At 43.5% G+C, this 17,935-nt stretch overlaps 1 protein-coding gene across 1 annotated transcript; it reads right to left on the bottom strand.

The window, feature by feature from the left end:
* Positions 1 to 2,135: 2,135 nt before the first annotated feature.
* LOC120060764 (synapsin-2-like) lies at positions 2,136 to 17,262 on the bottom strand. The gene is made up of 11 exons (XM_039010181.1): positions 16,919 to 17,262; positions 5,168 to 5,225; positions 4,876 to 4,967; positions 4,476 to 4,632; positions 4,284 to 4,373; positions 4,109 to 4,171; positions 3,885 to 4,027; positions 3,578 to 3,652; positions 3,145 to 3,247; positions 2,593 to 2,742; positions 2,136 to 2,264 (listed from the first exon to the last, which is right to left on the bottom strand). Exons 1-11 carry the CDS (start codon positions 17,260 to 17,262, stop codon positions 2,136 to 2,138), a joined length of 1,404 nt encoding a protein of 467 aa, XP_038866109.1.
* Positions 17,263 to 17,935: the final 673 nt, after the last annotated feature.

Raw genomic sequence — 17,935 nt, 5'->3', positions numbered from 1 at the left:
TACACAACAAATATGTCACTATGCAACTATTAAGGACCTTGGTGCCGCCGCTCTATCCTCACTTTTGTAGATATGTCATGGCATTTTACTCCACAAATCAAAACACAAAACCATAAAGCCACAGGCAAGGCTTTTACAGGGTTACTCTCTGGGTTAGGCTATCTGCACAGACACAATGTTATTTCATACACCTAGGAAAAGAACTTGCACATTGAGCTTGCCAAACATAGTTTGTTTGTACAATTCTGTTAGTTTACAAAGTGTTTTACAATGGGACACACATTTACAATTATCTTGATGTAGATGTATTCTTAGTTGTACGACCATTTCACCAAATAGGACACATGCATGGCTTCTAATAACTACTACTTAATGCAAGTGTTTTTAATTAATACAGTGTTAGCTATGGGAAAATGTTTGTATCCCACTTGTGAATATAGCTCTGTGAATAAATTATGCTAGAAGATCTGGTACTAAAAATATAAAGAATATAAAGTTAAAAACATATATATTGCACTCTCCATTAACTCAGTATGAGTATGATAAGGCAAATATGTCAAAGAATCTTTAAATGGCAGTAACATAAGCATAACTCCACGCATATCATCACTGCAATACAGAGCAGCATCACCATCGTCATGGCAACGACACTACGGTCATTGATATTAAGCATGGATGGTATGTGTATGGTGGTATCAGAAACCTTATACCTAGTAATTTAAATATATTATGTAAAACCTTGACTATTTTACTGAAGCACAATTTAGTTTTTCTACTTGATAACATAATTGAAAGCGACAAGACTAATTGGACTACTTCACTTCCTGAAATATCACAAATACATGCATCATAGGCCTAAGAGGAAATGGTTATTACTGTAATCTTATTAGATAATGGACACACGTCTAGAGTCATTCTGTTAACAAATCTTAATGAGAGCATTCTACTATCACAGTTACTCTCTAACTCTACCATAAGCTCTCCTCTCTCCTGATCCAACTGCAGCTGCCACAAACCAATCCCATATATTTACAGTGGGGGACTGTGATTATAAGTGCTGAGTGATAACAAAAGTCTAATATTTATTATTTCTCTCAAAAAGCTAGAGTAGTCTATTGTAATTTTGTAAGTTATCTAATATGTTTGTCCTCATACACATGAAGACATCTATGGCTGTGTTCTGTGCATAGAGACAGTTTATAAAACTGTCAAAGAACTGTCTCGCTAGGAGTCGGTTGTATTTCAACATTCACTGTGCGAAGTATGGGTAGTCTATCTGCTAATAATGGACAAAGGAACAGCAACTACGTTTCATGTCTCGAACCTCCTTTTAATCAATGAAGGTCTACTTAGAAGTGATCTGGCTGTATATATTGGTGTGCTCATCAGCTTTCTTGGCACTAACACTTGGTTGTTTATGTAGAACTTATACAATATGTATTCCATATTATGACACATTCACAATGCATAAATCACAGGGACAGTAGTTTGGAACTATACCAGTGATGTCACTAAAGAAACATCCTGATTGATCATCTGACATTTAAAACATACAGTTACCTTCCTTCGTATCATTCATGCAAAACCAAAAAGAAATACCTATTATATTAGTATATGTATGAAAATAATCACCAATACAGTCATACGCACCCACATTTACATATTGACATATACACAAACGTCAAACTGCACGATAAACCAGTTTGACCATATCTAAAAGTACACACCAAAATTGAGAAATAAACAGGGGGGTTTAGAGGGAGGTCAAATTATGAATAATGACTGAATCAAACACGTGGCACACAGTAGCACTGGACTCAGTGTAGGCACAATCTGCTTATTACACCGTCAACAACAGCCCCAAAGAAAACCACGGCTACAGAGAAACAGAGGCGACCGTTACAAGCACACTAAATCAACAGGGAAACAAGTGGACAGTATATCTTGACACTGCATAGAGGAAAAACACAGTCCAGGCCAGCAGTACACTCTGGACCAAACTAACACCAGCCAGATCTCAGTCCGTCTACCGTCTCTCCACTCCCCAACCCCCTCCCCTCCTCTCTGCTTTGTGTTCAGCTAATGTACGTCATCGTCATTTCAATATTACATACACTTCCTCTCTGGCGGGCTAATTAGTTGGCCTGGACGGGTTTTGGCCCCACTGCAACGCCATTACAGTCGAGAATGTACTGCAGACAACCTTGAGGAGGGCGTGTAGCGCCAGTCTTGGGATCAACCACCAGTTCCTTCTGGCCACCACTCTGCAAACACATAAAACTAAGTGATACTCCCAGAGACACTACAGTTAAATGTCCTTATGACACAGTTCTGTTTTCATACTGCTTTAAAGAATGTACTTTTCAATCAAGAATATGGATCCAATGTTGGTTTTATACAAATCTGGCAATACACAAAGGCTATAAACAAATCTAGCTATACACTAGTTACTAAGACACAGTAATATGGACGTTATACACTGAACTCTAATACACGTGAAGGCTCTCAAACAGGATTTTCTAAAAGACTATCTGTGAGACTATGACTGATCATATTCCCATACAGTGTTGTATGTAGCCTACTTCACCATACCTGTGATGGCTGCATGGTGGTTGGTCTGTTAGAGGACCCAGCGGGTGTCCGTCCTACTGCCTGGTTCATCTTGGCTACCACCATGTCAGTGATGAGCTGCCTGTCCTCTGCCTGATGCTCTCCTACCAGTGACATGGACGACCCCACCACCTGACACACACAGAAGATGGTAATATTACCAGAGGAAGAGAAAATGGACGTGGAGTAGGTTATGAAGGAAGGACAGTAGATTGTGTGTCACATTTGGTTAAAGTGAAGGTTTAACTGAATGGTTCGGAACTATGTTTGGATACCATCCCATGTTCTCAACAGTTGTGCCATCTGTGAAACATGTCTAGGCTGCTGTTCCCATAACAACCAGATAGCAACCTAACAAGGATATGGAATACATCAATACATTGGTTAACAAAGATGTTGAATATTTCAAAATATTTAATAAGCGAACTGCCTCAGTGTGTTGAGAGCAGCTGAATAATTAAATAATTAATCATAAAAATTCCTGCAATATTTCAGGCGCTGTGAAATATTTTACACTTACTAGGGAACACCTACCTCAGTGATGTAATCTTTCGCGTCCTTTCCATGAATGGCTTTGACAGCACAGATATCCAACCCTCCGAAGATCTCTGAGCAGGTGTCAACCCACAGCTTGTACCTGAACACAGGCCAAGGAGTACAGATCTGACACTAAGTGGTCTTACATAGTGTCACAGTCAAGGACAAGTGCGATGCTATTTAATAGAGATCATTTGCATGTAGGAGTGTAATTAATCAAATGGCTTTATCAATTTTGTATCATTCAGAGAGAACACAGTACAGAGTGCTAACTTGTATCAATACAGACATTTACATTGTTTCATAATGAGCTACATGAATGATAATTGACTTTGGTAACGAGACAGGCCATTTTCTGACATTCTCTTGTCTTGTCCTTTTAGAAAGGAAGCATTGTCCGTGGTGCTGTACTGCTGTTAAGGACTCATACCTGTCAGTCATGGCCACTTGTTCCAACATGGCTGAGCCTGTGTTGCTCTTCCAGTTGCCAGAGATTGAGGTCCTCCTATAACATATGAGACATTATACAAATGGTATACATATTAAAGTCCCTGTTGATTGTTAATTCAAGGATTCACAAATTCAATAGTCTTGGATTCATTTGATTACACTTCTGGATTATTTGAAAAAAAGGCAGATCCTTATGCTAAATGTGGAACATTTAAAGGTTTTCATATGTTTACATTTGCTTACAACAGAGGAATAATCATGAATACAAAATGGGGAATAGTACCTACATGTAAGCCTTGTAGTCATTGCCAATCTTCTGAATTCTGATGTCGTATTTGGAGTCGATGAGGGGCTCTGTGGTGGTGTAGGTCTGGGTGAGAGCCACCACACTGACTATGTCCTGGAACTTACTGTGGTTATCCACCTTCACCTGGACACAACACACACCACCTTCCACTAGCAGCCCCACAGTCTACAGAATAACAATATCAAGCCTTAATAACATTATTACCTTTCCTACTCCTGAGTGAGCGTGTCCAATTTTCACAACTACAGGAAACGTTGGCATGGTAACCTGAGTGATAAACCGTCAAACAGTATTGTTTTATGTCTGGTTTCATGATACAATGAAGAAAAAGAAGTCCACATTAATGGCTACATTTCAGACGACATGATTACGTTCTTACCATCTCCTTGTAGTTGGGATAGAAGGTCTGTTCGATCAGAGGGAACTTCTCTGTACCAAGCTTCCTGTAGGTGCTTATTAGCTGTGCAAACTAGAGACAAACAGACATCCATTAGTGAAGTTATGCCACTGACTTAGGACACAAATAAACAAGTCTCATGCATTGCACGCAGCCAGCCTTCTGTCTGCCTACCGCCCAGGGCTTGTCACACAGGTTGTAGATGGACTCCAGGGAGTTGATACTGGGGATGCCCCCATACTGCAGACCAATGATCATGTTACGGAAGTCCTCATTCTGGGTCATACTGAAGGCGTGTTGGCGGATGAGGACAAAGTCAGGCTTGAATGACCTGTAAAACATAAATACACAGATGCTTCAGAGAGAAATTAAAACTGGGTTGACCTTCACATGTAAAGTGAACCATGGCACATTTTCCATGTGGCACATTTCCGAGTATTGAGTGTGTTGCTTATGAAAAATTGTCTCTAAGGGCACTGGTGAAGTGCCAATGATTTCAGATAATACTGTTTTGCTTGTGGGTGTGTTGTGTGTGGTGTGTGTGTGTGTGCGCGCGCATCTGCACGTGTCTCACCTGGCCACCCTGGTACCGTTCCTCAGAACCTGCATGTCCACATTACAGGACCCGTTGGAGTGAGCTATGACGTTGATCTCACTGAACTCAGCCTGCATGGTAGAAAAACATACAGATCTATCTGATTAACTGAATGTATATCAATAGTCATGAATACGGCACAGATCAGAGGAGGCTGGTGGGTGGAGCTATATATGTATTGGCTGGAATGGAATAAAAGTTTCTATGTAGACAACTCTATCTGAGACAGGTGCCAAAAGTAAATCGATGCAGTTTGCCAAATGAGGCTTACCTGTTCGACTTTGATGTCATAATCTCTGTGAACTTTCTTCCCTCTGAAGAGTTTGGCCCTAAGCAACAGGGAAGATAATTGATGAACCTTTAGAGGACATGATGAGATAATAGCAGAAGGATCTATCAGTGTTGAGTCCTTGTGATCACGTTTCTCTGTGAACGCCTTCCATCAATTTACAATCACAAATATTGAATAAGACACTTCATTAACTTTAAAATGCATCAATATGGATTTTATGGAGCAAAGACTTTAAATACACACCACACCATTACCCAAACATTCTGTCTTGTGACATATTCCCCTCAGATAAATATGTCATGGAGAATTGTTAAAGTGATAAAGTCATGGTAGTGACATATCCACTACTTATCATTTTATGTTTTGATTTGTTTTTGTCCTTTATGAAATGTAAGTAGTCCCCCGTGTTGCAGCGTTTGCTTCCATCTAGTGGATCGTTACTGAATGGTGCATTGTAGTCAGAAGCCCTCGGAACGAGATACATTTTACAATTCCATAAAATGGATGAAATGATCTGGTTCAATAGCTATGGTCTTTGTCCAAGAAAAAAGTGTTTGTTTGGTGGATTTTAGTCTGGTGGATCTTAGTCTACTGAGCGCATCCAGTGTTAATATCAGCTTAGCATCGAGCTATGTCTATACAGAGGTACTGGCACTCATTCCCTGCAGACAGGCAGGCTGGCCATTATTGAACCCACACACAGTGCATTTATTGAATTGAACCACGGACAAACACAGGAGACCTTTGCCATGCTCTTAAAGTGATGAGCGAGGGGAAGGGAGGTTAATCAATGGAGACAAACTTAGTGACCTGAAACAAACTATGTGTCAGGGGACTGTTGAAAGCATTGCCTCTCCTCTCCTCAGTGTTGCCATGGTGTTGCTCTTAGCCAATGAATTATGTCAAGCTTTTCAGTGGCCAAAACTTCAACTGGAACCGTGCTGTAGAGAAGTGTACAGATTTCAATGGGATATTCCTCCACTAAATATTACAAAATAGCTGTTCTCTATGGAGGTCTAAAAACCCAAACAGTCCTATGACAAACAAAAAATGTTGCTGTAGTTCAATGGCCAAAGTAATCAAAATGTGCTGCAATTAGGCCTACAGTAGAGCCATACAAGGTTTCAATGACCAGCATATTTTCCACTTTCTATTGAAATGACACATAGCAGTGTGCAGCGAAGTCTACTAGCAGAAGAAAAATACAATGGGAAAAATGATTTGATATATCTTCTACTTGTTTGTTTCACGTCAGTACCGTATGTCAAACACACCCTAGTGAGGACTGGCTGAATAATTTATTGCTGATCTAATTTGAGTCTGGGATTTATCTATGGCTGTGGAGGAAAACAATCATCTGAATATGAGTCACAGCAGCAGAGACACAGGAAATGAAAAGCCTGTAGATTATCTGTGTTATGATACATGGATATATGTGGGGCAGCCAAAGACATGACTCAGAGACAGAACCACAATGCCTGAAATTTTAGATAGGTCAGTGTTGGTGTAAAGAATGGGTATCACGACTGTCTCCCTGATTCAGTTCCAACTTGTGGAGGATGTACTGAATGTATGTGTAGAGCGGAGGTGGTTCAGAATCACACTCACGTGATGAGTAACCTTCGCTGACTCCTGAATACCTGCATTCGTTTCCCTAGCTAATGCTTTGGATTTAGCACAGCAAGTTAACACAGTTTTATTGTGACCAGGAGGCCCAGGTTCAAACCGCAGTTGGTTACTTTACATAGGCCTATGCATTGACGCAGAGATTATTAAACCTACAATCAACTGATTGATCTTTGCTTTTTTGCTCTGCACCCTGACCACTGCACATGCGAATAACACCTTCCTGCATTGAATGAAGCACATGCCACTTGTGTCGGACCATAATGTGTCTATTAAGGAACATATCATGTGAAGAAGCGTTTGTGAGGAAAAAAAACAATGGTGCATACCAATGTCCTGTAATAGCTCTAATACTCAAATGATCTATGCCCAAGTCCAAGACGGGACAGAAAAGACAGAGTGAGTGAGTCGGTGGGGAGTAGCAGCTACTAAGCTAACATATGGAATTATTTTAAGATGGTCATACCATGGATCATTTAGCTATTATATTTAGAATTTTAGGACCTCTGTAGTTAATTAAAAAATAAATATTGATTTGATTAAATATTGAATGTGGCCTTTACTACTAAGGCTCATAGAAACACATTGAATAACACATTCAGAAATGGCAAAATAGACAGTCAAAAAATAAATCAGAAGGAATACGGTTTTGAAGTCTCTTTCCTATATCTAGGAGATACAGTATAGGAAAGCTCAGGATATGTTATCTTTTTTGGACACATATTTAACCCCTTTTTTTTGTTGGTACAAAACTACACACATCGGTGGTACCGGCTTCAGACGGGTCTTGTTGAGCTTGTGGGGGTCATAGAGCAAAACGGAGAAGCACCATCGCGTTCGTGAAAGTATCATCTTTTCATTGAGTGGTCATATGAGTTCGAACACTACAGATGTTTTCGTGAAAAGACCAATTTTCAGGATGTCTCCTGGTCTTACAAACAGCGCTGTAGCTCTGCCACTTTCCACCCCAAATGCGGAAGGCCGACATAGGGGCATACGGTGGATTGAGACGCAGCCCATGCAAAAAAACATATCTCTGTCTTAAATTGACAGATTTTTAATGGGGATTTTTGTGTTATGTTAATTAGATAGACTTTTAAGGATTATGAGTGTGAGAGAGAGAGAGAGAGGGCTGGGCAGGACGACAGAGCGGCTGGGACTAACTGCCTTTGTTGATTAGTTGATTTAGATTAATATGTCAAACAAAGGCAAACTTAATTATGATAATTTGCAATGCAAATCTGACTAACAGGCCTATTTTGTCTTCATTTTCCTAGTCAGTATGTGACATCCACTTTACGACACTGAGTGAATGAGTAATGGCTATCGCTGTCTCTCTACTGTAAGAGGCAAGAGCAAACCTCTGACACTTGTCTGATAAGTGAGACAGTTCCATCTGTCCTTGTCCACCTTTTGATGTATAGCACAGCATTCCTATCACAAGACAGACCCAATCCTAACCGTAACCATCTGATCCTTTATCAAAGGTTAGGGGAAATTTCTATTCCTGATTCCCACTCTAATTAAGCAATAAGGTCTGAGTGGGTGTGGTATATGGACAATATACCACGGCTAAGGGCTGATCTTATGTACGATCCAACGCGGGGTGCCTAGATACAGCACTTAGCCGTGGTATATTGACCATATACTTTAAACCCCTGAGTTGCCATATTGCTATTATAAACTGGTTACCAACGTAATTAGACCAGTAAAAATATGTTTTTTATCATACCCATGGTAAACGATCTGATATATCCCGGCTTTCAGCCAATCAGCATTCAGGGCTCGAACCACCCAGTTTATAATCTCCGATATATCGGTGTTTATTTCTGACTTCAGGAAATTACTTTTATTCTACGTTATCTCCAAACCTCTGAAACAGAGAAGCTCAAGCAGTAGTCCAACTCATCTCACCATGCTAGTATATCAATAAGATCTGAAGAGGCGTCTTCATTATGCCATATTTGTGATACTTCCAGTATAATGGTAACGGTGATCTCGCCTACATGCTTCATTCCTACAACGCACAAAGTCAATACAGAACCACTAGAGAGTATGCAATCTTAAAACTATTTGAAAGTCTGTCAGTCGAGGGGAAATTGCCATGCCACTTCCAACAGGTAGCAGGCAAAGAGCAGCTAGGGAATAGAAGTGCTGCTTTGTTTGATGTTTCCTTCTGAGGCAGGATGATATTGCACTGAGCAGCCATTCTGTGAGTGAGTGCTGTCCCATTTCTGTCAGGGTTTCACAAAGGAAGACTGTTCCCTAGATAACACTTTAATAACAGATAATGCGTTGTCTTAGGCCCTTGGCTGTAGTGCATCTTAAGACAGATCAACTCCAGCTCGACAACCTCTGACACCACGGTACTGCCTTCATACACAGTCGTTCACGGAGTCATGCTAAATGTATAGAAGCCAGATGCAGATATACATATTTGGACAAGGGAATTGTACACTTCATGGCGTACATGGAAAGAGGAGTTAATGTAAATGTAAAGCTAGCATAAGAGGCATTTGAAGGCAGCAGTGTCAGACGGTCGATCTGATATACAGGCCTGGGGTCAGTCCTAGAGCCATGATCTCTCCTACAAGGACAGCATGATATATGTGGTACACAGTGGGAGAGTGTCATTATGGTAAAAAAATGCCCTTTCATATGACTACAGAAGCCATGATGTTTTCACAAAAAGCTAGAATATCACAGTTGCTACGCCATAGAAAGACAAATGTCATTTTCACAGAGAACCTGACACTGTGAATTATTTTACCCATTCTTAGAGCAATTACTTCTAAATCCATTTTCATTAGATTAGCTAAATATATAATCACACTAATGGAGGGATGATTTGGCACAATCACTGTCATTGAGGCAAGCTTTGGTCATTATACTAGTGTGCTATTCTCCAGTTTATCACATTTTCAGAACATTCTGTTTTCATCTCTGTTTGGTTTCTAGCAAGTTAATTTGTCTAGCTCTCCATAGCAACAACTAATCAACAGTCTTATTAAGATAGTTGAGTAGGAGAGAAGGGGAGGAAAGGTTTCTTAAATCCCTGAAGTGATAATGCCAAGAAACAAGGACTGTCAGCAACAACATTCATAACTATAATAATAAGGACATAAACTGTGAAAGATGTTAGCGCATTGCTACCATGCAATAATCAGCAGCAGGTTTGTGTTTAGGCCTGAAACCAGTGGTCATAGCCTAGTTTAGCCTTCTGTTGTGTGAGTATGAAGTATTCCTGTCAGATTCCATTTCAGTCTCTGTCCTAAGGTTACTATACTGCAGCTTGTTAGCCTCTGTCTTTATCTCTTGCACAGGGCACAACATTTCTGACCCAGAAACCGCCCATCCCACACTGAAACACAACCCTCAAACCCCCTTTAGCCAAGAGTTCAGAGCTGATATCACATGAGGTTGGCCTACAGACTAAAAATGATCAGATCTGAAAATGGAGGAGATGCAGTAGACACTAAAGTTGTAATATATTGTCTGAAGTAGATATCTGATAATTTTATCGGTTAAATACTGTTCTTGTTCAAACAGAATATCCTGTATTCCAGAATTCTAGACTCAAAGACAATTAAGTGATTACGTATTCATCACATCCATATCTGTAATTGGGCCTATGCTCTTCATGGTGACATCAGTAAACTTAATTAACAATGAATCACCACCAGACATGCTAATACAGATATTTTATTGGGAGCTGAAAGACAAGCTAATGTCGACACCAAAGTAAAAACCTACAGTCATAAACAGCTCATCCTTATGAAATACAACCGCAAGCTAAAAGGCCAAAGAGTAACGAGAAATTACACAATCAATGGGGCAATCAGACAGTGGCAAACGTCCCCTAGCTAGCTCTCCTATTGTTTAACACATTGCTGTTGTCACCAATCCCAAAGAGTATAAAAGTTGAGAGGGCCTCAGAACTGACTCACTGTTATTGTAGACACATGAAATGTAGACGTGATGCTGAGCCTGAGGCAGGCATTGGGAGCTAGTGGCAGGTCTCTCTAGTGGCTAAGTGGTGGAAACATGAAACAGGGAAACAGCTAACGATGCCAGGAGAGGCTTCAAATCAAATCAAAATCAATCAAATCAAATTGTATTATTCATCACACGCTTAATAAATAACAAGTGTAGACTAACAATGAAATGCTTAGCTGGAGAGATCTTTCAGCTGATGGCTCTACAGATGATTTGTGAAAGGTAACGTAATTTACTCAGATGTCTTCAATGTTTCCATAACTGTTGACTTTTTGATAAATTCCAGGCTTTTGATGTCAAATCAAATGCTATTTGTCACATGCGGTGAATACAACAGGTGTAAACCTTACAGGGAAATGCTTACTTACAAGCTCTTTCCCAACGATGCAGTGTTCAAAGTAATTGAGTAAAGACACAAGATAAATAAAAACATGCAAGAATGGTGCTATATACAGGGAGTACCAATACTGTAACGTCCTGACCAGAGTTATTATGTGTTTTGCTTGTTTAGTGTTGGTCAGGACGTGAGCTGGGTGGGAATTCTATGTTGTGTGTCTAGTTTGTCTGTTTCTATGTCCAGCCTAATATGGTTCTCAATCAGAGGCAGATGGTAATCGTTGTCCCTGATTGAGAATCATATATAGGAGGCTTGTTTTGTGTTGGGATTTTGTGGGTGTTTGTTTCCTGTCTCTGTGGTTGTCTGCACCAGATAGGTCTGTCTCGGTTTTTGCACATTTTGTTATTTTGTATGTTGTTTGTAGTGTTTCACTTGTTCTTTTATTAAACATGTTGAACACTAGCCGCGCTGCACTTTGGTCCTCTCCTTCACCTATGGAAGAAAGCCGTTACAGAAACACCCACCTAACCCGGACCAAGCAGCGTGGCAACGGGCAGCAGCAACAGCAGCAGCGGTACCAGGAGGAATGGTCATGGGAGGAAATCATGAACGGAAAAGGACCCTGGGCAAAGGTTGGAGAGAATCGCCGCTCTCGGGAGGAGAAGGAGGCAGCCACAGCCCAGGAGCGGTGGATTGAGGAGGCAGCACGTAAGAGAGGCTGGAAGCCCGAGAGGCTCACCCAAAAATTTCTTGGGGGGGGGGGGGGGGCTAAAGGGGAGTGTGGCGAAGCCGGGTTGGATACCTGAGCCAACTCCCCGGGCTTACCGTGGAGTGAGAGGGCGTCGTACTGGTCAGACACCGTGTTATGCGGTAAAGCGCACGGTGTCCCCAGTACGCGTGCTTAGCCCAGTGCGGGCTATTCCACCTTGCCGCACTGGTAGGGCTAGGTTGGGCATCGAGCCGGGTGCCATGAAGCCGGCCCAACATATCTGGCCTCCAGTACGTCTCCTCGGGCCGGCGTACATGGCACCAGCCTTACAGGTGGTGTCCCCGGTTCGCCTGCATAGCCCAGTGCGGGCTATTCCACCTCGCCGCACTGGCAGGGCTACGGGGACCATTCAACCTGGTAAGGTTGGAGAGGCTCGGTGCTCAAGAGCGCGTGTCCTCCTTCACGGTCCGGTATATCCGGCGCCACCTTCCCGCCACAGCCCAGTACCACCAGTGCCTACACCACGCACCAGGCTTCCAGTGCATCTCCAGAGCCCTGTTCCTCCTCCCCGCACTCGCCCTGAGGTGCGTGCCCTCAGCCCGGTACCTCCAGTTCCGGCACCACGCATCAGGCCTATAGTGCGTCTCAGCCGGCCAGAGTCTGCCGTCTGCCCAGCGGTGCCTGAACTGCCCGTCTGCCCAGCGGCGCCTGAACTGCCCGTCTGCCCAACGCCGTCTGAACTGTCCGTCTGCCCAACGCCGTCTGAACTGTCCGTCTGCCCAACGCCGTCAGAGCTGGCCGTCTGCCAAGCGCCATCGGAGCCATCCGTCTCCCCAGCGCCATCTGAGCCATCCGTCTCCCCAGCGCCATCTGAGCCATCCGTCTCCCCAGCGCCATCTGAGCCATCCGTCTCCCCAGCGCCATCTGAGCCATCCGTCTCCCCAGCGCCGTCTGAGCCATCCGTCTGTCCCGAGCCGTTAGAGCCGCCCGTCTGTCCCGAGCCGTCAGAGCCGTTCGTCAGTCAGGAGCCGCTAGAGCCATTCGTCAGTCAGGATCTGCCAGGGCCGCCAACCAGACAGGATCTGCCAGAGCCGCCAACCAGACAGGATCTGCCAGAGCCGCCAACCAGACAGGATCTGCCAGAGCCGCCAACCAGACAGGATCTGCCGGAGCCGTCAGTCAGCCATGAGCGTCCAGAGCCGTCAGCCAGTCATGAGCTGCCCTACAGTCATGAGCTGCCCTACGGCCATGAGCTGCCCTACGGTCATGAGCTGCCCTACGGTCATGAGCTGCCCTACGGTCATGAGCTGCCCTACGGTCATGAGCTGCCCTACAGTCATGAGCTGCCCTACAGTCATGAGCTGCCCTACAGTCATGAGCTGCCCTACAGTCATGAGCTGCCACTCAGTCCGGAGCTGCCACTCAGTCCGGAGCTGCCACTCAGTCCGGAGCTGCCACTCAGTCCGGAGCTGCCACTCTGTCCTGAGCTACCTCTCTGTCCTGAGCTACCTCTCTGTCCTGAGCTACCTCCAAAATCATGTGGGGGCCTTGGGGAGGATTCGTAGGCTAAGGTCGTGGGCGAGGGTCGCCACTCAAAGGACGCTAAGGAGGGGGACAAAGACAGTGGTGGAGTGGTGTCCTCGTCCACCGCCGGAGCCGCCACCGCGGACAGATGCCCACCCAGACCCTCCTCTTGAGTTGTAGGGGTGCGTTCGGAGTCCGCACCTCAGGAGGGGGGTACTGTAACGTCCTGACCAGAGTTATTATGTGTTTTGCTTGTTTAGTGTTGGTCAGGACGTGAGCTGGGTGGGAATTCTATGTTGTGTGTCTAGTTTGTCTGTTTCTATGTCCAGCCTAATATGGTTCTCAATCAGAGGCAGATGGTAATCGTTGTCCCTGATTGAGAATCATATATAGGAGGCTTGTTTTGTGTTGGGATTTTGTGGGTGTTTGTTTCCTGTCTCTGTGGTTGTCTGCACCAGATAGGTCTGTCTCGGTTTTTGCACATTTTGTTATTTTGTATGTTGTTTGTAGTGTTTCACTTGTTCTTTTATTAAACATGTTGAACACTAGCCGCGCTGCACTTTGGTCCTCTCCTTCACCTATGGAAGAAAGCCGTTACAAATACCATACCAATGTGTCAAGGTATGAGGTATTTGAGGTAGGTACTGTATATGAATGCAGGGGTAAAGTGACTAGGCATCAGGATAGATAATAATAATAATAATAATAGTCAAAAAACTAATTAGCAGCAGTGTATATGATGAGTGAATGTGTGAAAGTGTGTGTGTCATCTGTATGCGTGTGTATATGTGTGTGGGTTATGTGTGTGTGAATGTAAGTGTATGTGTGTATGTTAGTGTAAGTATGTGTGAGTGTGTGGATAGTCCTGTGAGTGTGCATAGAGTCAGTGCAAAATGGAGTCAGTGCAGATAGTCCGGTCATGATTCGCATTACTCTATGTGGTATTAGACAGAAAACAATCCAGGTACATTTAATGATTATAGATGCATTCCCATATCCCATAAGAATACAATGATTACATTTCTTCTCAGGTTGTTGACTGTCTGCTGTTATGTGGAGCCAAAAGACATGGCATCATTTAAAAATGACATGAGTATGATCTTATTAGGATTTATCTGGGTTTCTATTACCTTAATGGGCTCCCTCAGCCGTGATACAATGTGACGTGTATTCAAATATCTAGCATTACTTAGGCTATAGGCTATATCCGCAGTGCAAGCATAGTGGTCATTATTGTTAAAAGGAGCTTGCAATTATTCAACATACACATCAATATCATAAATGCATCTGCAGTATGCCATATGCCAATAAACGGAATCTGTCCACTCTGCCTTTGTTATTGTGATAGCAGCCATTTTGCATGGTGAGATGAATCATGCATACACACAGGACTCCTGGAATAGCCACTCTCCAGAAAGCAACATGTCATCCAAATGCAGATGTGTCCCTCAGGCTACAGTTTCCATCTGCATATAGACCACTATATATAGACCACTGTATATAGCCTACTGCACATAGCCTACTGTATATAGACCACTGTATATAGCTACACATGTCTGAGGAAAATCAGCTGATGCTAAGGAACCATGTTCAAGCAAATATATCTAGTTAATTTGAATTCACAAGACAAAACACATAGCAAGAATCACAAAATCTAAAAACATCGATCTTCATGCTACCTTCTTCAGGACTCTGCTATGTGATAATGTAGGCCTACTATCTACAATATATCTCGCAATTACCTCTTCAAAGCAGGATATGCGATATGAAGAAGGATGTCTGGCGTGGGATGCTGTGCAGACAGTTATGTAAGTTTGTGTCTGTCACTGAAAGGTTCTGTAGAATTCCTTACTGCATAAATCCGCCTTGCCAACATATAGTATATAATAAGCAAACCCTCTCACTCACAACACTGCAGTTGCTATACATTTTACAGAACATTGGAAAAAGAGGCTTGATTTAAAGTAGCTCTTAGGAGAGGAAATAGCTACCTGTCAGTGATGCTGTGCAATCCCTTTAAAGGCCCAGTGCAGAATTCAGTTTTCAGGTGTTTTGTATCATATTGTACAACAGCTGATGAAACATACTTCTAAATCAGCAGGGTTTGCATGGGTGGAGTTTTGGCCTGACTGGTGACATCACCAGGCAGTATAAGTTTATATAGACCAATAACAAAGAGAGTTCCAAACCTCTCTGCCAATAACAGCTAGTTTTCTGATTACATATCACTCCCACTCCTTACTCAGACCACTCCCAGACCATCCTAGCAAAATTCTTGCTTGAGAAACAGTTATTTTTGCTAAGAAGCAATTTCTGTTTCTTTTTGACCATTTTAATGCAAAACTATTACAGTAAGGTACTTAATTGTTGTCCAGAATGATTTGATATTGACACAAAAAAACAGCTGCATTAGATCTTTAATATATGCCATCTGCTCTTTGGATTCATGTCATGATCTGCCTTCTCTCCTGCCTGCCTCCTCAACACACAGCATTAAAGAGAGGTGTCCATCTGAACTAGCATTGTAACGCAGAGCACACACATAACATCCCTTTTAGCTCCATTTCTATTGCTACTACTAGCCTATGTATCACCTATTCCTACAATGATGCCATGTGTTGTCTTTGCATGATTGGCCAAAGATAAATTCTGTGGATTGACTCTCTGTAATTGTGGACAGGTGGTCATGTGACCAGGGATCCTATCATTGAGCGGGAAGGGAAAGGAAACCTCACTGATGACTGGAAAGCACTGCAGTATTTACTCAATAGAGAAAACACACATGCATTTTCCCATGCTCTCACTGGCTGTTGAATATTCATGAAATTGCCTTTCTCAACAATGATGCAAAGCCGTGTTAGAGTACATTGGGTTGATCAGACTAATCAATTAAATGGGTTTAAGTCTGGAGCATGCTCACATGTGGTTGCAAGAAACTGACCTAATATTAAAAATAGCAGCAGAATTCACATGGGTTTCTTGGAATACCAAGTCAAACATCCTCAAAATATATAGAATTTTCCTCCTGCTGCAAGGCCAATCTGTCATTTTGAAATTTGAATCTTGTCAAAAAGGGCATAAACCCCTGAATGCCTGTCAATTACTGCAGGAAACCACCGTATTTGGGTGAGGCAAGCCATAAAAAGACTCCCTGATGCTGTAATGTCATTAACATGGTGAGTCAGTGGACTTTGTTTCCTCGTTTCCTCCTGAGTAGCTGCATCTGTGTTTTGTCATTAGAGCGACCTGCACTGGCATCAGACCATCCACAGCAGTAACCTGTTCAAATCTTATAAGCAGAGTTGGACGCCATACTTGTTGGCTGACAGGTTGTTTTAACCTTTTCTTTACCACAAGCCAGGTCCATCTGAGAGCTCCTCTTTTCAAGAAGGAACCTGAGCAGAATATCAGTTTCACAACAGTGACCTGGCCAAGAGCCGCTCCGATGTTACAGAACACAAACAACACATACATCAACACAATAATTCACATAATTACAGTACACCATTTTACAGCAAGACACAGCATGTTGCCTCACCATTCCTGTTGTGGTTCGTCGATGACCAGGAGGATCTTAAACTTCTTGGGCGTCGTGACCGTGGTCTGCTCCACCAGTCCTGCTGAGGCCGCAGTCTGCTTGACTACGTTGGTGATGGAGCTGAAGAAGCCTGCCCCACTGGACTGGGACAGCTGGGGTTTCCTCTCTGGGGCAGGGGAGGGGGTAGGGGAGGTGGCAGGCGGCGTGGTCCCAGCCGTGGCTGGGCCTGCTGTAGCTGGGGGAGGAGGCTGAGCAGGGTCAGGCCTCTGGAGGTCCGTCATGTAGCCATTGGGCAGGTTGGAGATGAAGGTGCTGTCAGAGAGGCGCCGGCGCAGGTAGTTCATGGCTGAAGAAGATGGAGGGCTATTAGAGCAGACAGAACAGACGAATCAATGAGGGCTGGATGTGAAGAGTCCTTAGGAGAATGGTAGAGGCCAAATGATGTCACCTGAGGGACCGATTAATTTGCAGAAGGCGCCACTTCCCAGGGTGCAGCTGGTTGAAGGCTCAGCTCTTCTCCATGCAAACTCCCAGTGAATGTAATGTTTCCTCCCAGCTCAGCCGTGCATCCTCAGAGCTCCCCTCACTGTGGCCGTGATGCTATTCTCCCCCTCAGCCAATCGCATGCCTCTCTGCTAGCCTGAACGTCTGCAAGAAATGCTCACTCTCTCCCTCCCTCTTCTCTCCTCCTCTCCTCCCTACTCCCACTCATTCGTATTGTGTCGTGTCTGCCTCCTCTACCCCTCCCCCATTCTGTACTGCCTCACAGGCATCACGTCTTTTCATACCACTGCAAAAAAAAGGGGGGGGAAGAGAGGTTTCTAATGGAAATGCACGAGGTAGTAATATAGAGGAAACCGCCAACACAGCCTGACCCTCTCTCTTCTTATGTTATCTCTGTGTCCGCAGTTGCCTGTGCCTAATACAGCTATGAGGATGGAGAGAGAAAATGGCTGTTTGGTCTGCTGTCAGTGTGGCTTGCAGAAGGAGAGGCAGGCAAGTGGCAGCAACAGTCCT

The sequence above is a fragment of the Salvelinus namaycush genome, chromosome 16 (genome assembly GCF_016432855.1).
Source record: "Salvelinus namaycush isolate Seneca chromosome 16, SaNama_1.0, whole genome shotgun sequence".
In the NCBI taxonomy this organism is placed as follows: domain Eukaryota; kingdom Metazoa; phylum Chordata; class Actinopteri; order Salmoniformes; family Salmonidae; genus Salvelinus; species Salvelinus namaycush.
Note: the sequence above shows the minus strand (reverse complement) of the source record. Positions and strands in the feature narration are given on the sequence as shown.